General features: G+C 41.5%; 12 protein-coding genes across 12 annotated transcripts; 5 read left to right on the forward strand and 7 right to left on the reverse strand.

The window, feature by feature from the left end:
- Window positions 1–45: 45 nt before the first annotated feature.
- Window positions 46–1266, forward strand: PICMEDRAFT_74783 (hypothetical protein; the record flags this gene model as incomplete). The annotated part of the gene is made up of 1 exon (XM_019164868.1): window positions 46–1266. The coding sequence occupies one exon, from the start codon at window positions 46–48 to the stop codon at window positions 1264–1266; it is 1221 nt and encodes a 406-aa protein (XP_019015287.1).
- A 166-nt stretch (window positions 1267–1432) lies between these two features.
- On the forward strand, window positions 1433–1753 carry PICMEDRAFT_74784 (hypothetical protein; the record flags this gene model as incomplete). Its single annotated transcript, XM_019164869.1, has 1 exon — window positions 1433–1753. One exon carries the CDS (start codon window positions 1433–1435, stop codon window positions 1751–1753), a length of 321 nt encoding a protein of 106 aa, XP_019015288.1.
- Window positions 1754–1831: 78 nt separating this feature from the next.
- PICMEDRAFT_18438 (hypothetical protein) lies at window positions 1832–3171 on the reverse strand. The gene has a single exon (XM_019162001.1). It carries the CDS (start codon window positions 3096–3098, stop codon window positions 1902–1904), a length of 1197 nt encoding a protein of 398 aa, XP_019015289.1. The 5' UTR covers window positions 3099–3171; the 3' UTR covers window positions 1832–1901.
- Window positions 3172–3637: 466 nt separating this feature from the next.
- Window positions 3638–5212, reverse strand: PICMEDRAFT_74786 (hypothetical protein; the record flags this gene model as incomplete). Its single annotated transcript, XM_019164870.1, has 1 exon — window positions 3638–5212. One exon carries the CDS (start codon window positions 5210–5212, stop codon window positions 3638–3640), a length of 1575 nt encoding a protein of 524 aa, XP_019015290.1.
- Window positions 5213–6122: 910 nt separating this feature from the next.
- PICMEDRAFT_18440 (hypothetical protein) lies at window positions 6123–7642 on the forward strand. The gene has a single exon (XM_019162002.1). The coding sequence runs from the start codon at window positions 6193–6195 to the stop codon at window positions 7504–7506; it is 1314 nt and encodes a 437-aa protein (XP_019015291.1). The 5' UTR covers window positions 6123–6192; the 3' UTR covers window positions 7507–7642.
- Window positions 7643–10205: 2563 nt separating this feature from the next.
- PICMEDRAFT_74789 (hypothetical protein) lies at window positions 10206–11087 on the reverse strand (the record flags this gene model as incomplete). The annotated part of the gene is made up of 1 exon (XM_019164871.1): window positions 10206–11087. One exon carries the CDS (start codon window positions 11085–11087, stop codon window positions 10206–10208), a length of 882 nt encoding a protein of 293 aa, XP_019015292.1.
- A 1133-nt stretch (window positions 11088–12220) lies between these two features.
- On the forward strand, window positions 12221–12859 carry PICMEDRAFT_74790 (hypothetical protein; the record flags this gene model as incomplete). The annotated part of the gene is made up of 1 exon (XM_019164872.1): window positions 12221–12859. One exon carries the CDS (start codon window positions 12221–12223, stop codon window positions 12857–12859), a length of 639 nt encoding a protein of 212 aa, XP_019015293.1.
- A 293-nt stretch (window positions 12860–13152) lies between these two features.
- Window positions 13153–14211, reverse strand: PICMEDRAFT_18443 (hypothetical protein). The gene has a single exon (XM_019162003.1). It carries the CDS (start codon window positions 13999–14001, stop codon window positions 13540–13542), a length of 462 nt encoding a protein of 153 aa, XP_019015294.1. The 5' UTR covers window positions 14002–14211; the 3' UTR covers window positions 13153–13539.
- Window positions 14212–14385: 174 nt separating this feature from the next.
- PICMEDRAFT_18444 (hypothetical protein) lies at window positions 14386–16065 on the reverse strand. The gene has a single exon (XM_019162004.1). It carries the CDS (start codon window positions 15972–15974, stop codon window positions 14484–14486), a length of 1491 nt encoding a protein of 496 aa, XP_019015295.1. The 5' UTR covers window positions 15975–16065; the 3' UTR covers window positions 14386–14483.
- Window positions 16066–16342: 277 nt separating this feature from the next.
- Window positions 16343–16735, reverse strand: PICMEDRAFT_13736 (hypothetical protein; the record flags this gene model as incomplete). The annotated part of the gene is made up of 1 exon (XM_019160102.1): window positions 16343–16735. The coding sequence occupies one exon, from the start codon at window positions 16733–16735 to the stop codon at window positions 16343–16345; it is 393 nt and encodes a 130-aa protein (XP_019015296.1).
- Window positions 16736–17317: 582 nt separating this feature from the next.
- Window positions 17318–18292, forward strand: PICMEDRAFT_74793 (hypothetical protein; the record flags this gene model as incomplete). The annotated part of the gene is made up of 1 exon (XM_019164873.1): window positions 17318–18292. The coding sequence occupies one exon, from the start codon at window positions 17318–17320 to the stop codon at window positions 18290–18292; it is 975 nt and encodes a 324-aa protein (XP_019015297.1).
- Window positions 18293–18379: 87 nt separating this feature from the next.
- Window positions 18380–20680, reverse strand: PICMEDRAFT_13738 (hypothetical protein; the record flags this gene model as incomplete). The annotated part of the gene is made up of 1 exon (XM_019160103.1): window positions 18380–20680. One exon carries the CDS (start codon window positions 20678–20680, stop codon window positions 18380–18382), a length of 2301 nt encoding a protein of 766 aa, XP_019015298.1.
- Between the last annotated feature and the right edge of the window lie 156 nt (window positions 20681–20836).

Consider the following 20836-nt stretch of genomic DNA (forward strand, 5'->3'; position numbering starts at 1 on the left):
CCTTGTTTGCTGAGGACAACAGTACACTCAAATGCCTTTCAAACCATGAGAGTCTCTACAGCTTGCATTGTTTGTCGTCAGAGAAAAGTCAAATGTGTGCACCAAGGAAAACCACCATGCAATCATTGTCGAAATATTGGCAATGTGGATAACTGCGTTCTTTACACAACAAAAGAGTACTCGCAAGTAAGAGGTCCCGGAACTAAAAGAAAAATAAGCACGGGTAGCAATAAGCTGGAGCTAAAAAAATCAATCGAATTTGCTCTCCAACACTATCCTGAACTGTTTTTTTTAAACTCATATTCTTCCAGAGAAGAGCTTGACACGATGGACACCCTTCTTATACTCTCGATGAACACGCTAGCTTCACTGTTTGATAAGACGCTGACAGAAAAGGAGAAGAAGGAAAGATATATAAATTTAGAAACACAATTTATGTCCATTTTGGAAGACAATAAAGCAGATACTGTTCTCATCATGCAGTGTTCAATAATATTACTGATAATCAACTGGCAAAAAGGAAAAACATACAAGGGCTATTTAGTAGGGGGGATCGCTGAAAGAGCATATAAGACTTTATTCGATCTGAGTTTGGAAAATGACTCAATATCCAACAACGAATTATGTTTGAGAACGATATGGTCTTATCAATTGATAACGTTATCGTTACGAGAAGAATCGATTGAAGTTGTGAAATCAAGGCTTCATAAGTTTAGACTTCCAATAGAAGATCCCCAATGCACTTCTGAAAATGCTGAAAGCCCAGTTTATGTCAGCAGTATAACCAATGGAAAAAATCATAACTTAACATCGTTGTTGATCATGTCTTCAGAAGTCTGGATAGATTGTTTGGCTTGGTTGGTAAAAGGGGGTAAATTTTTTTACAAGGAGGCTCCTTGGGATCCGAATAGTGCATGGAACAAACTAGAGCAAAAAATACAATCATTTCACGATGCTTTAGGGGAAAAAGAAAAATTCAGCTACAGCAATTTGGTCTTATCCTTTGTATCAGGCAAAGGCAATATATACTGCTCAATGCATTTAACATTAATGATTTCGGGAATACTAATTCACAGAGAATTTATACCTTTCATTCCTAGCGACACTGACGGAGCCAAAGGCCCATATGACAAACTACCATGGTTGAGTGAAGCTCCTTCAGGCTGGTGGCAGCAATCGGCGACTTCAGTTTTTGAAGCTGCCAAAAACGTGTCGATCATTCTGGATATATCAAGACAAAATGGGAAATACAGCTGCAACATTTAATGGTTTTATAGCGTTAACAGCAGCATCAATACTATCCTATATTAAACACTTTCCTTACTATGATTCAGATTTCAAGGATGCAGGGATATACTACGGATATTGCAATGATTACCTCTTACATTATAAATCATTCCTTGGGATTGGATTATATTACAATAAAATTTTGATGCAAACTGAAAAGATTTTTGATTTAGCAACAAAAAAAGGTGTTTCGGCTCTTATAATCACTCTTTTTGAACAAATGAAACGTGAAGTATTGGATATTGCTAACGTTTCGGGTCCGGTAAATGATACTTGCAATAGCAAGGTGGACGACTATTTTTACTCTGAGAGAAGAAAGCTTTTAGAATGTTTTGAATCTGAACAACCTAGAGGGGAACAGTGCCGGCAAGAAATGTCATCTTCGATGAATTGGGACCTTGACTGGCTAAGCATGGAAAATTGTTCAGACCTATGGACTTTGTATATGGAAGATTTGCAGTTTTGAGAAGCTTCAGCCACAATGTTAGCATAAGGTGAAAAGAGATCACATGCTTTAAATTTTTAATTTATAAAATAATTTGAGTGCTGATAGCATAAGATATTAATAAGTGCGCCATAACTAAAGAAAGGAGTCTAGTGCTATAGCAATGAAACTAGAGATTAAATTCTACAATTTTCTTATATCCAACAACCGAATCATATAATTCGGATACTGTCACATATTCGGCCTGAGTGTGAGCGACTGAAATGCTTCCAGGACCGTAAAGATACTTTTTGATGCTGATTGATTCTAAATACGGCATGTCTGTGGCATAGGAACAAGCAATTAGCTCAAATCCTGGAACATCGAAAGATAAATATTGTGGATCTAAAAATTGAACAATTGTAATTTTTGAATGTTCCGTGTTGAAAAGATCCTCCACATAGTTTTTTATTTCTGAGCTGTTGCCCGCAACACGAATATACATTTCTGCTTTGGCATAGCTCGGGATAATATTGGCAGAATCTCCTCCTTTGATGGTTCCGATATTTACGGTTGTTGGACCTAACAAATCCGAAGAAGGAAGCTCTGAATCCAGGAGAATGTTGAGTTTGCGAACCAAAAATTCAATTGCACTGAAACCAAGCTCTGGATATCCAGAGTGACTCTTTTTTCCCCAAGCCTCAATATCAAACCTAAAGTTACCTTTATGCCCTTTACTCAATTTGTTTTCTGTTGGCTCGCCTAGTACGGCAGCAGAATACCATGTAGCGTTCAAACTTTCAACGGCCGTTTTCATTCCAATACCGTTATACTCTTCTCCAATAACGAAAAGTAGCGACACGTCACCTTCTTCTATCTTTCCTTCATCCCAAAGTTCAAAAAAGGCTACAATCTGCCCGGCCGCTGAACCTTTGGCATCACAAGCACCTCTTGCATGAATCTCCTCTCCAATTTCATGGTACGGAATACGACCTTCAGGATTAGTATCAATATGGGCGGATAACAAGATTTTGGTGTTTCTTACGGTTCCCATATATGCATACAAATTATGCCGAGCAAGACCAGTATTACTGTGGTCAGAATCTTCCACTATTTGTAATTCAACAGTCAAACCTTGTTCTTCGAGTATATCTTTCAACCAATGCATAGCTTGATACTCATACCCGACCTCAGATTCTACTTTTGTCATCTCCTTTAAAAGATTAACAACATCCCATCTCTTAGTGATCTTCTTGCTGGAAATCAAGTCAGTGTCTTCTTTTTTTGATGAGATTTTTTGATAAATTTCAGGAGAAAGCCCCCAAAAACTAATGGAGTGTACCAAGGGGATGATCAAAAGGGTGAGAAGGAACTCAACTATCCTCATTTTTTCTACTAAGCCGATTTATTGAACACAAGAAATGAGTATATCTAGCATTGTAAATTTAGGACATTGCAAACTTAGGGTTCAAGGTGATAGTTGAACTTTGCAAAGATGCAAAGTTACATTTATATGTGGGCTAAACAACCTAGGACATCTTGCAGAAGATAATAATTACTCGAACCCTCGCACGGTCAAAAGATAAGATATCGGTGATTGTTCCCCGCGCAAAGTCATGTCAGAGTGCAAATTACGGACATGTTCTCCGACTGGCTTCACCGGATTTTCTGGCCTTTACTTATATTTTGAGATATTCTACATGATGTTTTATAATCGATCTGCTGGAAAAGATCTACTTATTTCAAAGAAGTAGTGAGTAAGTTCTATTCTTTGTTAGAGTTACCCGGAGTGTGAGAGTTTTGAAGTACAAAAGATAGCTGTTAATCCTACAAATGATTTAAAAACCTTGAAGAATTTTCAAAAAACAAAGTATTTGCAACAGCAAAAGAAAGAGATCAGCTTTAGAAGTTAGTGGTGGCACATTTTTAAAGGGTATATCTAAAGTAGATGTTTTCTGTTGAAGTCAAATCGCTAAACTCAATATTTTTTGGAGCACAGTATTTATCACCTAGATCGATTGCCTTTTTGTCTCTGGCCTTATTTTCCATATAACATATAAGCCATAGAGTGTAGAAACAGCCAGCTGCAACACAAATGCACACAACAATTGCTATTTTTGCTGGAGTATAATGAGGGGCATCCTTGGTGGCAAAGGTTTGAGGTCCAACTAAAGAACCAACACAGTAACCAACGAGATAAACGGAAGTAACTGTAATCTTTTTGGTGTAACCGGGAACATTTGACGCAAAGTAGGAAAAGCTACCAATTGGCCCAATTTGCATCAAATAAAGAAGATAATAACCTGCCAATTTGGTTCCACTATTCTTTCCGAAGGCCAACATGCAAGCAAAGGTGATACAAATGGTAATCACGACTGCCGTGCTCAACAACCTAGGCAGGTTAAACTTTTGAATGGCATAAGCAATAGCAGGTAGACACAGAAACTCAACAACACCCTGTGGGGCACCATAAAGTAAAGCATCGGTACTTGAGTAGCCAAAATCAGTGCTTAAAAGAATAGAACCAAAGGAGGCTAAGGCTGAATTTGGAATATTGAAAGCCACTGCGTAAATGAAAAACACCCAAGTTTTGATATCTAGTACTGCCTCAAAAAATTGATGCTTTTTCCAGACCTTTGTACCAAAACCTTGGTAGTTTTCTCTTATTCTTTCAACAACAATCCTTTTCTCCCTTTCATTCAAAAACCAAGCGGTAGCGGGTGTGTTTGGAACATGGAAATGAAGAATAACAGCAACGACAAAAGAGATCAACCCAATTACAATAAACAGGACCTTCCAAGCAGCAATAGAAAAACTTTCGCTTCTAATGGCAATACCATAAGCCATCATGTTCCCAAAAAAAACACCAAATCCGGAAGTTGCAAGCCAGAAGGATACCCTAAGGAATGCTTCCTTTTTCCTGTAGTACTGGGAGGTCAAAAGTGTAGTGAAAACTGAAGCAGATGCTTCAGAACATCCTAATAGTGTCCGCAAAAAGGTGAACGCTGGGTAACTATGATTTGTTGCTTGTAGACAGATTATCACAGCCCAAGAAAACATATAAACAGAGAAACAGGTCACAAGAGGAAACTTTTGGAGTGAAAGGGAGGCAAGCGGCTGATATACAAGGTAGCCAAGATAGAAAGCGGAACCTGTCCAGCTGTACATTATACCCTTCATATTCATATCTTTTCTGATACCCATAACTGCTGCCCATCCATTGGAAGCTTTGTCGATGTAAAATAATGAATAAAGAAACGAAACAAAAGGCATAAGAACAAGGTCGATTTTGCGAAGCAGCTTAGTGTCTTCTTCTTCGGTGAAAATGAAATCGTCGTTATTCATAGCAAGCTCCAGAGCCTGATCCATTTCTTTCAAATTACCATGGATTTCAAACTCTTGGCCTGATTCGGAAAGGACGGTACCAAGCTGGATCTCATCCTCGTACTCAGTCACAGACGGATCTTTTTGATGCTTCTCATCAGTATAGGAGATTGTCATATTCTCGGATATCTTTCTGTGTGCAAGGCTATACACACTTCACAAGCTCAATGTTTGTGTCATATCAAGAGTACCACTGAAGAAAAAGGTGTGTGTGTCATTGGGAATTATGTTAACAACAGAGAATAGACAGTTATTTAAGCTTTTGTGATATGGACCACCATCCTTCAGCCTTCTTGTGGTGTTTACTACTACCTTAAGAGAATTGTTTATCGAAAGTCCGAAATTGCGTTTATGCGCGTCGGAGAATAGAATCCGACGCAGGAGATTATTTTGCTTATCGCTTAGATAAGGAAAATGGTAAGATAACAACGGGATTCCAAAAATGAAAAATTCTTAAATTTCATGCTGCCTTGAGATCTGGACAAGTCTCCATAACTGGTGACTACTCTAGATTGGCGACTTTTCACATCATATCCCTTGCAGTAAAGCTTCTAATTGAATCACAAGAGTGAGCAGCTGTTTAGATACACATCAACGTATCAAAACAAGTTATAGAAATAGCACCCTGCAGCAGGCATGCATTGCGTTCAAAGTAATTTAGCCTCTCAATGAGAGACAATCTTGGGCCCGAAAATCAGCACCTCGTTGGCCCAGTTGTAGATTTCGGGCTTGATAAAGGTAAAACATTTTCTTTGTAGCTGAGATAAGCTACACAAGCTCATGCCAAATCTTCAAAACCTAAGATAATTTCGGCTGCATAATGCGCAACTCTTGTTTTGTAGCTTGAGTAAGATACCCTTCTGCTAAGGCCAACGGAGATTTTTTCCGGTTGACGCACAGCGACTCGGAGTATATTCTCCGTGAGCTAGGGCCGAGTGCAAATATTCGGAGATGTTCTCCGAGACTATGGTATTAGAGAAACTCTATTGCCAATCGTATAAGAAGAACACACCATCTTTATCCAGCACAAAAAAACTTCAGTATACACTTTTTGCTTTTTTTAGCTTGATTGAAACAATAGCCTCTAGTAGTGGAAAATGACAGTTGGAGAAATTGATTCGAAAAAGTTCTGGCAAGTTGCAAACAATAAGCTTGCATATTTTGGTGCACAGTTTGTTCAGGAGATAATTGTACGATCCGAAGGAGTCTACGTGTACACCAATGAAGGAAAAAAAATTCTTGACTTTACCTCTGGACAGATGTCCTGCCTAGTTGGTCATTGCCATCCTGAAATCAACAAGACGATTGCCGAAAGTGCAGCCACTCTTGACCACACTCTCTCTGGTATGATTAGTCCTCCAGTTGTCGACCTAGCAGAGAAGTTGACAAACCTATTACCTGATGGACTCGACAGAGTTGCTTTCTTGAGTACTGGAGGTGAGTCAAACGAGTATGCTATCAAATTGGCTAAATGCGTAACGGGGAAATTTGAAGTAGTCGGTTTATCACTTTCATGGCACGGTATGACGGCTGCCGCAAATGCCTGTACTTACCAGGCGGGAAGAACTGGGCATGGTCCTATGACCCCTGGAGCTTTGGTTTTGCCAAGTCCTAATAGTTACCGGTCGATCTTCAGAAATCCTGACGGAACATATGATTGGAAAACTGAACTAGATTACGGCTGGTCTTTAGTGGATGCTCAAAGTACAGGTTCGTTGGCATGTGTCATAATCGAGCCTGTTATGTCTTCTGGAGGAATGCTTATACTGCCAAATGGCTATTTGCAGGAGATGAAGAAACATTGTGAAAAGAGAGGAATGCTGTTAATTGTGGATGAGGCCCAAACAGGGGTTGGCAGATGTGGTAGTATGTTTGCAATAGAGGAAATGGGCGTCATACCAGACATCTTATGTTTAAGTAAGACTTTGGGAAATGGTTTGCCACTTTCTGCAATAATTACGAGTAAAGAGATCGATGACAGAAGCAGAGAAAGAGACTTTTTGTTTTATACTACACATATCAATGACCCAATTCCAGCTGCAGTCGGTTCAAAAGTCTTGGATATTGTTATCCGGGACAGCTTGGTTGCCAACTCAAAAGCAAGAGGTAAGCAGCTTGGCGATGGCTTACTTAAGATGATGGACTCTTTCAAGGCTATTGGTGATGTCAGACAAATGGGCTTGATGATTGGCTTGGAAATTGTCAAAGATCGGGCCACTAAAGAGAGCGATCCAGAAATGGCAGCTGCATTGGCAAAAGTTATGATGAAACATGGGCTGAATGCAAACCTTATTGCAGTCAAAGCCTTCGGTGGAGTCTTCAGAATGGCGCCACCGATTTCCATCACTGAGAACGAGGTTGACGAAGCTCTAGCAATTATTAAAATTTCTTTCGAAGAAGTTTACAATTAATCTAATGTTTACATTTTTTCTGTTGAGTAAAGTAGATAATTGAGAAAATAGCAATAATTATACTCAGCCTTTATGTATTGAATGTTTTGTATAATTTCTAGCACAATTTCCACCTATTAAATGCAAATTTGCAAAAACTACCACAATTCCTCGTGACCTGGCTATTTGATCCAGTCCTGTTGTTGAGCGCAACGGTTTTTTGCTCACGCGGAACAGAAGCCAAAGCTGTGGTAAAATGTTATACTTCAAAAGCTTATCGGCAAGGTCTAAGATGCACAATGGAAGTAAGGAAGATTAGCCATGGGCGAGTCAGACTCTGGGAGAGTTGCTAAGAAGAAAGGCGTGCTGGCTTGCTTATCATGTCGAAAACGGAAGGTAAAGTGTAACATCAATGAGCGGTTCCCGTGCAACGCATGCTCAATGCTTGGAATGCAATGTGTGAAATCAACAACTGATAAAAGGAAAGAGAGATCAGAATCGGAGTACATGCATAAACTTGAGTCAAAACTAAAAATGTATGAAGAAGAGCACATGCGAATATCTAACCAACTTGTAGATATTGCAAGTGTGATGAAAGAGCTATCGAATTTGAGCCACTCATTCAGTGGAAGATCCATTAGCAGTCTGAATGCTACACAGGATAATGAGGTAGAGGAAAGGCTAAATAATTATGCGGAAGTGGTACCGAATGAAAACCAGGATCCCAACACGAGCAGCATTTCAGCATCTGTCGTCTCGGCAGAACCACGACCTAGCATTTTAGGAAATGAAGTAAGCTTGGTGGAAAAATACCCCACTCCTGTCAGCTTCAAAGCATTCGATAACAAGTTCCTTTCGGTATACGGTCCAACTAGTATATTTGACACCATATCTCTTTCAAGAATTACCAACAATCAAGAAGCAGAGGACTATTATAAGCTGAACAGAGATCCAAAAGTGGTGCATTACATTAAGCTATTTTTTACGTGGCAATATCCAGATATACATATATTTATATTCAGAGAGGCTTTCTTGCTCGACTTTTTTCATGCGAAAACAAACTCTTCCTATTGCTCGAAGGAGCTTATATTTGCAATATGTTCATTTGGCTGCTTACTTACGGACAATCCTTCAAGAAAAAGTATCTCGTTTAAATTTTTTCAAAAAGCCAGAGAACTATGTTTCCATAATTATTACAAACCGTCTATTTCTTTGTTGCAGAGTTTTTTATTGTTAGGGTTGTACGAGATATACAATGGAAGGAATGAAAGTGGATGGTTTATGTCCGGAATAGCCATGCGCATGGGTTATTCCATTGGACTTCAACTAAGCCCCACAGATCTAATGTCGGATAATGCCAAAGGCGCTTTGGGTAACAAGATTCGAAGTCGCATTTTTTGGGGAACATACTTAGTTGATCATTTGATTGGTCTCTTGTTAGGCAGACCTTCATCCTTGAAAATGAATGATAGCACAATCGAAGAAACCATTGAGCTACCTGACATTGATTGGATGCATGAATACTCTTTTCAAGATAAAGATCGAAAAAGAGTTAAAGTACTCAAGATCGGCGATCCTCTCAGAGCAACAGTAAGTCTGATGGATCTTACGGAGAGTATGCTGAAAGAGGTTTTCAACGATAAGCAAACTAATAGGAAGAAAAAGAGCGTTGAGCTCCATGAGAAACTAATAGTAGTAAAAAAATATAACTCAAAGATTTTAAAATGGAGAAAGGATTTGCCTACAGAATTATTATGGAACAGAGCTGATTTAGAAAAGCTGGGGAGTGATCCTACAAAACTAACATTCAAGCTATTATACTATATTGTACTTCTTTGCCTTAATAGGCCTTTTTTGAATCTCAAAAGCACTGAGAATTTTCCTAATTATCAGTACAATTTCTCAAGAATCTGTTCGAACGCTATATCTGACCTAGCAATTGTAATAAGAAAATTTGTTCAAACTTACGGATTTGGTAAGTGCTCAACATTGATAACTTACTGTTGCGTGATTTCTATTTCAGTGATTCTTAGATCCGCAGAAGGTGCTACGGCCAAATCTTTAACCGAAAACGGGATCTATAAATATGAACTGCTACTTTTCACGATGACTCTACAAAAGTGTTCAGTCATTTGGGGCTTAAGTGAAAAGGCTTTTGAGCTTACTAAGCAAAGGCTTACCGAGGATTACAAAATAGATATAGATGGAGAGCTTGAAAATTTTGATCCATTCCAAAACATTGATATGTTGGCAAATCAAAAGGGAGAAGACGCTGACAGTTTTGAAACTCAAAAGCATGATGACATCGATATTTTCGAAGCGGCAGACGAGAATGGTGTTGTTTTTACAGACAACGATTATGTGGCTTCTAGAGAGGACTCTTTTGGAGGGCCTCCCATATTCATGACCTCAAACACTTTCCCAAGTCTAGATGCACTGTTTTCAGATAACAGTGCTAATCTTTTTGACTATGAAATATAGGTCAGAGATGATTCATATAAATTTCGCAATGTCCCGTCCGGTTCGATATTCTTGGAAATTTTCAGTTGACGCTGAAGTGAAGTTTGTTTCCACACTCAGGGTCCAAGGGGGAGGATTTATACTTGGTTTCTATGTTATTGACGAAGCGCACGCCCGACTAAGTCCTCAAAACCGTGTTCTAGATTGATCAATACATAAAGGCTTCATATAGAGGCGAATAACAGTATAACAGTATAAACTCATTTAGAAAACTGAGCTGCGAAGTCTGTCTTGAAGAAATCGGCAAGTTTGTGTGTACCAATAACCGAACCATGCTTCTTGATGTCGTCCAGCATTTCACCTTGATATACCTTAGAGTAAAGATTGGTGAGTAACTCGGCGTTTTCCTTCGGTAAACCAATGCTGGTGGCGCCTTGCAATGCAGCTTCATCTGACACGGTAACCCATTTAACATCAATATTCAAGGCATCATGAATCATCTTCTCGATATCTGCCGCCTTGGCATGATCGCTCTCAACGTAGATCATCTTGAACTTCTCATCTGTAGGAGGAGTGAGGATCAAGTCTGCGCATGCCTGAGCAATATCTGCCGGATGGACATACGACTCGACCGTTTCTCTTTCTACGTTGAAGTAAACCGCGTTGTCCTTTTTTATGGTTCCGATGTTATGGTAAAAGTTTGTGAAGAATCCAGTTGGTCTAACCAAAGAAACACTAGGGACACCAGAAAGCTTTCTCTTCAAAATTTGCTCATTCTGGTAGTGGAAACCGATTTTTGGATTGAAAGCGCCAACAGAGCTCAGGTAAACAACATTTGGAACCCCAGCACTCAATATGGCATCACACGCTTTTGTGCATACAGAAGCCATATTCTCCAATGTATTTGGCAAAAAAAGGTTTGCAGGAACCAGAATAAAAACGGCATCAGCGCCCTGGAACGTCTTGGTCAAGAATTCGACATCTTCGGTGGATCCAACAGCAGCTTTGGCGCCGTCTGTCTCGATTGCTTTCCCGTTTTCTGCTGACCGTGTGATCACTGTTGTGTCAACGCCCTTTGACAGTAAAATTTGCGTAAGTGGCTTGGTAACGTTACCTCTTGATCCGAATAAAACTACCTTCATGATTATCTGTGTGTGTTTTGTGCTATAGTTTGATATAGTTAAATTTTTTTTGTGTAATCAGATCCATGAATCCTGGCATGGGTTTCTCTCCGAAGTTGCGGACAACAGTCTCTATTTATAATTGAGCAAACAAAAGTTGAAACCATATCCCTTCCTTCTTCACGCATCACAACTGGCTATACTTTGATCATAACCAATGTATGCGTTTGCCCCATGGGGCAGTAAGCCGAAGACATAAGTCCGTTGAAATGGAGCATTATGTCCGAGCCGGAGACAGAAGACTGCCGACAGCGCGGACAATTATCTGTTTTCGGCAGGGCCGGCCATTCACACACAATAGTTGCCCGATGCGGGGAATAGTCCGCTCCACTTCAAGGTGGCTTCTATCAGCACATTGTTTTGAAATCGTTTCTTCAACAAAGCTACCTCCCACAAATCAAATCCGTGAGAGATTGGAGGAAGGACTTAATGAAAACGCCCCACTATTGGCAGCCTTGTCAATAGAGCCTCGAAGAAAGATGTAGGCGCAGAACATTTGCCATCTGAACTGATTGAATATACATGGTAGTAGTGCTTGCAGTTCCTACTTCTCCTTGCTTTTGAGACGTGGAAGTCGATTGCTCAGGTGTTAGTTTCAAAGACGGACCGTTTGCTCGTTGTTGTGCACTGGTGTTTCATTGTGAAAAAGGCACTGACATCACCTTCCTATCCCGCTGAACATTTTATCCAGTGCCAAAAGAGATTTTGGCCTCAGGTACCTACTATGCTTTGAAACGACACGTACTCTTTTTTTGCAAATAGATAAGCAACATTGTTCTTGTATTAAAACCAGAAACAATAGAGACAGATCGGTACCGCAAGAGCAACGGAAAACGACCGAGGCTTCTCGCCTAGTCTTCCGAAAAAGGCAAGTGGTGGCGACCGAAGCGCTTATCTATTGCAAGCCACGATGGCCGGGTTGGTCAGCAGCGGAATAACAAAGCTGAAATGGACACACAAGACTTGGACAGATGCTACAGAAGCAAGCGGACGAGAGTCACAGGACTTTGCAAAGCTGCATTTATTCTTTAAAGTTCTGCTGCTTCTGCTTGCTGTACAAAACTGTACTCACTAAGGGTATAACTTAACTTTCGATGTACATTCCAGCAAAATATCTCGAAAAAGATTGGGCGGTTCAAGAGGAATTGATTAGGTCCAACCCTCTAGGCACCATTATCACATATGGTGAAGATGGCTTGGTTGCAAACCACATTCCGTTCTTCTTGTCTGTGGATGAAGAAACAGGCGTCAAGTATTTGCAGGCACACGTTGCCAAGGTGAACCCCCAACTACCAGCTTTGAAGAAGGAAGGTACGGAAATTCTTGTAATTTTCAAGGCCTCCGACTCGTACATCACTCCTTCATACTACGCTACCAAGGAGGAGACACACAAGGTGGTTCCTACCTGGGATTTCGGGGCAGTTCACTGTTATGGCAAGGTCAGAGTCATCGATGATGGTGAGTGGGTTCGTAAGCAGCTAGACCACCTTACGGGCCAACAAGAAAAGAACAGGACTAAGTCTTGGGCTGTCGATGAGGCGCCCAAAAGCTACGTTGATCTACTGCAGAAGTCGATCTGCGGCATCGAGATCAAGATTACCCGAATTGAAAGCAAGTTCAAGTACGAGCAGAAGATGAAGAGACAGGACATTGACGGGGTTATCAAAGGGCTAGCCCTCGATAACAAGCATGAGGTGTCTAAGCTTGTTGACAAGTGTAACCCAACGGCTTGAGTGATCCTCCCACTCAATCCAAATCCTATTATTCTAGACTCACTTTGATGTGGTGTATGTTTTGAAATGGTTCAGAAACTCGTGCACTTAACCTTAAAAGATACAGCTAACCAATTTTTTTATATTCTAGTCCATTTTATTGCGAATTTTTTGTATGATTCATCCAATTTGTGCTTCGAAGCGTCGTAAGTGCCTGTGGCTGAGTTTTTCTCTAATTTTCAAAAATTACATTTCTAGATTATTTGAAACGTTGGTTAAATTTTCGAGTATATTTTACAAAAATATCAGAAGATGCCTTTCCAAGTCTCATTTGCAGCATTCTGCTTTCCTGCTGTCATCTCATTTGTATGACAGAACAATGATCAACCCCAGCTTTTATGTTTACCCCGTAAACCTCCACCCCTTTTTACATCATCTTTCGATAACTAATTAACGTATACAACGGTGCAACAAAACCAATGTCGCGGCACTTTTAGTGACCAAAAATCACTTGGACGTCTGAACGGCATTGTTCTTCACCTTACACATTAGAATAAAAAGACACTAGGCTATAAAACTCGATTCCAATATCTCCTGGAATGCTGCAAAAACTTATCTGCTAACCACCAGCCAGGAAATTAGACCTATCACAAATTTAGATATCTCTCTTTCTGTTCAAGCCGCCACCTACGGCACCAACATTAGTAGGAGCCTGGTGGTCTTTTGTAGATCACCTTTCCAGAGTACCAGCCAACCTTAGTATACAACAACTGGGCTCTATGGTTGGTCATGTCAGTACACCAGTAGACATTAGGGGCACCCATGGCATCACCTTTTGCATAGACATATTCGATTAAATTTCTTCCCACGTGTTTCAAGCGTTGACCCTCCTCGACGTATAGATCGTTTAAGTAAAGCTGGTCGGTGACGGACCAGGTGGACATGTGTCTCAAGTAGTTCACCAAGCCGATAGGCTTCTTAGTTTCCGGATGGATTGCTAGCGACGACCACATGTCAACACTGGGGTCGAGTGCTCGTTTGAATGTCGCCTCCTTGATCTCAGTTGGGAGTGACTTCTCGTAAAATACTAAGTACAATTCAAATAACCTCAACCATTCTTCGTAGTCCGACTCGACAATGTCACGAATCTCAATTTCTCCCATTCTATTGTCAGCTGATGTTCTAAAGAAACCTCTTGTAAGTGACCATGATGGAATGCTTTTCAATTTGCTGATGGGCAAAAATTCAAGCTCTTTTTATATTTTGAGCTCGCAGTTAGAACCAGTCCGCTCCATTGCTAATCTATGACTAACACAAGAATGAGATAAGCGGTTGTGGTCACAGCCGCCAAGGGTTTTTGGCCTTCCTATCCATCAACTGCCTACAAGCAACACACACTATTATTTCAGAGTGGTGCCCCTGTACCCCAGAAAGCTTGGTGTCTACACTTGCCTGATTGGGAGCATGCGGGCTTATCTCTCCTCAACAAGCGGTTCAGAAAGCTGTTGCCGCTAAGCAGCTTGACAGCCGATGGGCGCTTTACTCACGGAGTTGGCTTTGCGCCGCATGTATGGTGTCGGCAACCTCCATAAAGGGAAAACTGTTATTCTAATGCTATAAAGTGTGGAAAGAAAGCAGCCAGCAACTACTGAAAAATGGGATTCAGTTTTGCTCTGGACCCAGCCAAAACACTCCCTTTTCTTCTTAGATAGTTGCCGACCTTGTCGCCAACGACACCCCCGTTGTCTCTGTCGAAACACACGTTGCCTCTCAAAATCGTGTACCTTGGCCAGTTGGTGAATTCCATACCCTCATAAGGGGTGTAATCAATGCTGTGATGAAGCATGTCATTTGTGAGGGAGAACCTTTCCATCTTCCCCTCCGGGTACCAAATGGTGAAGTCTGCGTCTAGACCAACTCCAATTGTGCCCTTCGTTTCACTGAGGCCGTAGAGTTTTGCTGGGTTTGTGGCGGTCAACTCGACAAACTTTTGCGGGGTAATCCTGCCCTTTTCGACTCCGTAACAGAACAGCAATGGCAATCTTGTTTCTATACCAGGCAAGCCATTCGGGACATCTTTGAAGTGTGGGATGCCGTTGACCAAGCCTTTTTTCTTGCCCAAAGGGTGGTCATAATTGGAGGGAGCGTGATCACTACTGAAAACAGTGACAGTGCCGTTGATGAGGTTTTTCCACACTGCCTCTAAGTCTTGCTGGGTTGCACGTAATGGCGGAGAACAAATGTATTTAGCACCCTGGAATTCGTCACCTTGACTAGAATGATGGCAACAGTCGTGCTTTAGGTAGTCACCAGTGAGAAAGAGGTACTGCGGACAGGTTTCCGCAAATATCGGCAATAGATCTGTCTGTGCTTTCTTGACGTGGTCCAGCGCCGACTCACATGACATGTGAACAATGAGCATGGGGACGTCAATGACCTTGGCCAGGGAAATTGCACGGTATGACGCCTCATCTTCGGCTAGCTGTGGTCGAGATACAGTGTGGAAGAATGGGTCGGTCATCTTCTTGGACATCAGTTTGTTGTTTATGAAGTCTATGATGTCCGAATTCTCTGCGTGCACCATGGTCGTTACATTATTTTTCCTGTTGGTCAGAAAAATCTGCAACAACTGCTCGTCTGAGAGCTTGTATCTTGGGTATGTCGTGTAGACCTTGACTGAGGTGATTGCCTCCTTATTGCAAACTGCAGGAAAAGTTTTCTCCAACATTTCTGGGGTTGGTTCCGATATGATTAAGTGGAAACCATAGTCGCAGTACGATCCCCCATGTTTGTTTGCTCTCTGATGGTATTCCTCGACGACCTTCAACAAATCGTATTCCTTTTTAGGCTGGATTGCAAAAGGAATAATAGTTGTAGTGCCGCCGGCAACAGCTGACCTTGAACCAGACTCGAAGTTATCGCCAGCCGGAGCATTATCCTGGTCAATATGGACGTGAGAATCCACACCACCAGGCATAATGTACCCACCTTCTGCGTCGATCTCCCTTTTACCAGAAAGTTTGGAAGTGGTTAATGTCTCTATGATCCCATTGTTTATACCAATATATATCGAGGAGGGCAGAATGTCCGAAGCTGTGACTATCCTTCCGTTGTAAATCACTAGGTCGTAAGACATCTTTCTTGTGTCAAAATAGGAGCCAATAAATATAGCAAAAAAGAAGTCCAGGTTTTACATGGTTACAATCAAAGCCATATTCCACGTTTGGGGAACGCCTGGAGGTTTTAAACGAATGCGTAAACGTCCATGAGAGAATATGCAGACCATCCTTATCGCAGGACGGGAAACGTCTACAAGATCTCCGGTCGCCGCGAGATACACAGATGGCGCACACGGGTTCTCTGGAGAATACTTGCCACTTTCCGAGCTTCGTAGAAGGTGGTTTGTTTGGTGGATTTTCTGGAAAGACTTTCGTATTCGAAATATACAGGTCTATACTAGCTATACAGCATCAAATCCAGATTAAAGGTTATAGGAGACGGAGATTAGAGTTTTGCAGCCAGACTTGAAACCTCTGCCACACACTCAATCTCAACCTTGACATGGGGATTTGGGAAGCCAACCACAACACAGGAACGTGCTGGTCTCAAGGTGAAGTATTTGCTGTAGATTTGGTTGACCTCTGAGACGTAAGAAGCGTCTCCCACGAAAAGTAACACCTTCACCACGTCGTCGAAGGACGAGCCACTGGCCTTCAAAACCTCGCCTAAGCTTTCGATGGCGTTCTTCGTCTGTTCTGCCACGCTTTCAGGCATTTTTCCTTCAGCGTCGGTTCCCAAACACCCCGAGGTGAACACACGACCGTTACTGACCGAAGACGGAGACAATAAATTGTTACCGGCTTTGTTTAACTGTTCCCAAGTGACACGCGTGACCATTTTTGCTAGCTGTATGTCTGGAAGATTCAGAAGACCTGGCTGTTCTCAACGAAAGGAGAAACACTTACAACCACGAAGAAGAAACAACGGCCTGAAAACTAACGGCCTTGACCACCGTCTATCTGCAACGGCAGGAAAGCGGGCCAGAAAATCGGAGTCGCTACAGCACTCACCCGAGGTCGTCCAGCTTACGTTATCCGACCACTTCTAAGTGCCAGTGGATACCCTTATCGAAACTGCATATGGAGAAAAGAGAGATGCAAAGACGCAGACTGCAGCGTGCTGGTGCTCACAGCAAGTGCAGAGACCATGGTGCTAATGGCTCCCTCTTGCCAAGAAAAGACTTACGGGAAACCCAAGCGCAGACAAAAAGGATGTTCGGAAAAGTCGGTCCAGTTCACCGGTTTCGGTTTTGATAAGGGAATGTCGGCATTTCTACCAGCCGTTCGTACAAAATCGAGTGCAGTCTCCGATGTATTTAATCTTCTTTCATTCTTGTTTTTGCTGTAACTTTGCAGAAATAATGTAGACTGTCTTCTCAACTTTCCTGTGAGAGAACTACGCAACTCAAACAGCAAGACAATGGCAGGAGTACGGAAATTCAAGATCGCTGCAATTCAAGTTGGACCAATTGCAAGAACTGCAAAGAGGGAAGACGTTGTTGAGAGGCTGTGTGGGCTACTTCAAGAGGCAGCAAACAAGAAGGCTACGTTGGCTGTTTTTCCTGAGTTGACATTGACCACTTTTTTCCCAAAGTGGCTGATTGACAGCCAGGAAGAGGTCGACAGCTATTTTGAAAAGGGTGATATTACCAAGGGACCATGCAAGCCTTTGTTTGATCTGGCAAAACATAATGGAATCGGCTTTTACTTGGGTTACGCAGAGCTGACAGAAGATGGTCACCATTTCAATACGTCTATTCTTGTTGACAACCGCGGTGAGATAGTTCACAAATACCGGAAAGTCCACTTACCGGGGTTCGTCGAGCCAATTGCAGATATCCCCTTCCAACAACTGGAGAAAAGGTACTTTGAATACGGAAATCTAGGATTCCAGGCGGTCAGGACAAACCCAGAGTGGATCGATGCAACTGTCGGGATGCTTATTTGTAATGATAGAAGGTGGCCAGAGGCCTGGAGATCTTACGCGTTGCAGGGGATGGATCTGATGCTGATTGGATACAATTCTGTTGCAAATGCAGTGGGTTTGTTTGGCGACAAGGAGGATAAAACTCTGAGACAATATCACAGTGATCTATCTGTGCAATCCAACGCATATTTCAACTCATGCTACGCCGTGAGTGTGGGCAAGTGTGGAAATGAAGAGGGTCAGAATCTTCTTGCAGGGTCCCTAATTGTTGATCCAACAGGGAGAACAGTGGTGCAGTCGGTAATTGAGGATGATGACGTTCTAGTCCGTGAAATTGACCTCGATGAAACCATTATCGGCAAGCAGAAAATGTTTGATTTTGCAAGACACAGACGTCCAGAGTGCTATATCCGTCTCACCGAGCAAAAAGGCGCAATTGCACTTCCGCCATATTCGGAAAAGAAGTAGAATAGAAAAGCTATTGCCATTGTCTAAAAATCTGGTATATAAATTACTGTAGAATGTAAAAAAGAAGATAACTTCACAGATTTGTGACTAGCACTTGAAATAGCTATCTAATTCGTTGAACTCTTTAAATAGTACGTCGCCTCCTTCATATGAATTCCAGTCCCAGTTTATCATCTTCCAAAGCTCGTCCGTGTTCATATTCATTGTATGGAATAAACTGTCTAACTTGTTGTTAAAGGGCTTGGAGTTAGGAGTATGCACGGGCGACTGATCGAGCGCCTGAATATCGCCCTTACCATCAGCTCTATCATAGGCTAGAAAGTGGGAGACATTTTCAACTAACATTTCAATGTTTTGAGACACCTCCCGGTTGGAGCCAGATGTAAGAGGCTGCAGCTTTTTGTTTAATTCACCAATCTTAGATATAATGTGCCAGATCTTTTCCTTCGAAACATTTTTCTTTGCCTCTAGATATTTGAGATCTAAAATTGATTCTGCGTTTTTATTAGACACCACAACAATCGCAATAGTGAAAATCAAGGTGCTATGATATAATATATAAATATCATTGTAGACAGATCCATTGAAAAGGTCTTTCTCAAACTCAAAATTGATGATAGTAAACAACTGTTTTGAACAGCTAATAGCAGAAATAGCTAAAACAAATATTGGGTCAGTTTTCTTCAACTTGATATGCCTTTCAGATTGCATAATTCTAAGAATCAACATCAAAAAAGGTAGTCCCAAATTGATAAAGTAGTAGTGGTACGTCAAGTGCAAATAAACTTGGTAGTTGAAAATGCTTGTTGGGGGTTTATCGAATATATTCTTCAAAGTCGGCGGAAGCCCATTTATCCATGCATGAAATTTGCTTCTCAGCTCCCATGCCTTCTTGATACTTGATATAGTATATATTGAAGTACCTTCCATCACTGATGATCTGTATCTCAAAAATTCGTGAAAAATCTTATTTAGCTCATAGTACTTGTTGAAGTAGAGCTGATATTCTTCAGAGTTGATCTGCTGAACCCAGTATTTGGGTAAGTTGGAATACTTTAGTTGCTGGAACTTGGGGAGTCTAACGTCAGCCTCGGTAAAATCTATTGAACTTTGCCTACCCATCACATTACTCAACCGGACTTCTTGCGCAAAAAGTGTACACCAAATTTTCGAGTAGCCCTTGTTTTTCTCATCTATATCTCTCACACTACTACTTTTGACTTTGTTCATTCCTATAGAAATAGCCTGGGTGACTGCAGTCTCGATTACTATCCAAGCGCTCTCTCTAGAATGTGTAGACTCTAAATATAGAGAAAATAAAATCGCCATCTGAATCCCAGCTTCTGATGGTCGCAATATAATCTCAGATAGAGTCGTTTGTATGATGCTCATGTATGTATCACTCAACGACATATCATCACGGTGTTTGAACCTCTTTCCCAAGATCCAAATCAAATATATCGTGCAAATCTGCGTCGATGACAAAAACAAGGTAGAATTTATTGACCGCAAGTCTTCATGCTTGAGAAGTAGCCAGAACAACTCATATATTCGGACAAACTCCTCCTTATCTATGCAGTTGCAGATTAAATGGATTCGATCGAAAAATTCGCAAACATATAGGTCGGCCTCCTGCCTTGGGATTGAATAGACTAACTGGTTGTTATCATAAAACTTCAGGCGCATGTCATTTCCAAGCAGCAGGTTTTCTCCGGTTACGGAGTGAGTTAAGTCTGTAGAAGAGGATCTCAGTGAGCCAGGACTACCTATCAAACCGATGACGGTTTCATGCAAGGTTGACGATCCTAGGGGGCCTATATAGTCATCATGGCTCAAACTTTTCCTTTCATCAATCGGGGAAGAAAATTCTTTGATCTCTTCCATCTGCATAGCTCCAGGAAGTTTGTGTGGCTTACTATGCAGTTCGAGAGCCAGAGAACTCTGATCCGACGAGGACGTCGACGCAACAGATAGGGGCGACGTATCATCATCCTGAAAAAGGTCGGTTTTGATATCTGGAGAGACCTGCTTGAGCAAGCTTACTAGGTACTGGCACTTGATTTCCAGCTCCTTCATCTTTGCTTCCGAGTCTTGTCCCACGCAGTCTTTGGTCAAAGCGCTTTCTGTCAAAGACAGCTTCTTCAGCGTCGTCTGCTTCCTCTGACCTAGATAAGTATGGCATATCGATTTCGATTGGATGCATTCTTCACACGGATATACTATATCAAAAGTTGACGTCTTTTCTCCTTCATCATTGTTGATGAATCTGACACATTTTCTTTTTCGGGTCTTACATCGGTCGCAACTGAACACTGCTTTTCTTCGTTTCACAGCTGGTGTTTCGCTGTCAGTTGACTCAACCAACGCATCATCTGCGGCCTTCTTCATGCTCTCCTGCTAGCGACTAATACTTTATTGCTCGTTTGCATACACTCACGCTAATCTCTTCATCTAACATCAGCTCTTCCGGATACTATGATCTATATGAAAAGATTCCGATTATCATGTGCCAGCCACACAGTTCCTTATCTGTTATTTCCTCGG

Source organism: Pichia membranifaciens (genome assembly GCF_001661235.1).
Source record: "Pichia membranifaciens NRRL Y-2026 unplaced genomic scaffold PICMEscaffold_8, whole genome shotgun sequence".
NCBI classification, from domain to species: domain Eukaryota; kingdom Fungi; phylum Ascomycota; class Pichiomycetes; order Pichiales; family Pichiaceae; genus Pichia; species Pichia membranifaciens.

What these genes read in the sequence shown, in the direction of transcription:
- PICMEDRAFT_18438 (XM_019162001.1), bottom strand. Translation starts at nt 3,098, where the DNA reads ATGAGGATAGTTGAGTTCCTTCTCACCCTTTTGATCATCCCCTTGGTA.
- PICMEDRAFT_18440 (XM_019162002.1), top strand. Translation starts at nt 6,193, where the DNA reads ATGACAGTTGGAGAAATTGATTCGAAAAAGTTCTGGCAAGTTGCAAAC.
- PICMEDRAFT_18444 (XM_019162004.1), bottom strand. Translation starts at nt 15,974, where the DNA reads ATGTCTTACGACCTAGTGATTTACAACGGAAGGATAGTCACAGCTTCG.
- PICMEDRAFT_18443 (XM_019162003.1), bottom strand. Translation starts at nt 14,001, where the DNA reads ATGGGAGAAATTGAGATTCGTGACATTGTCGAGTCGGACTACGAAGAA.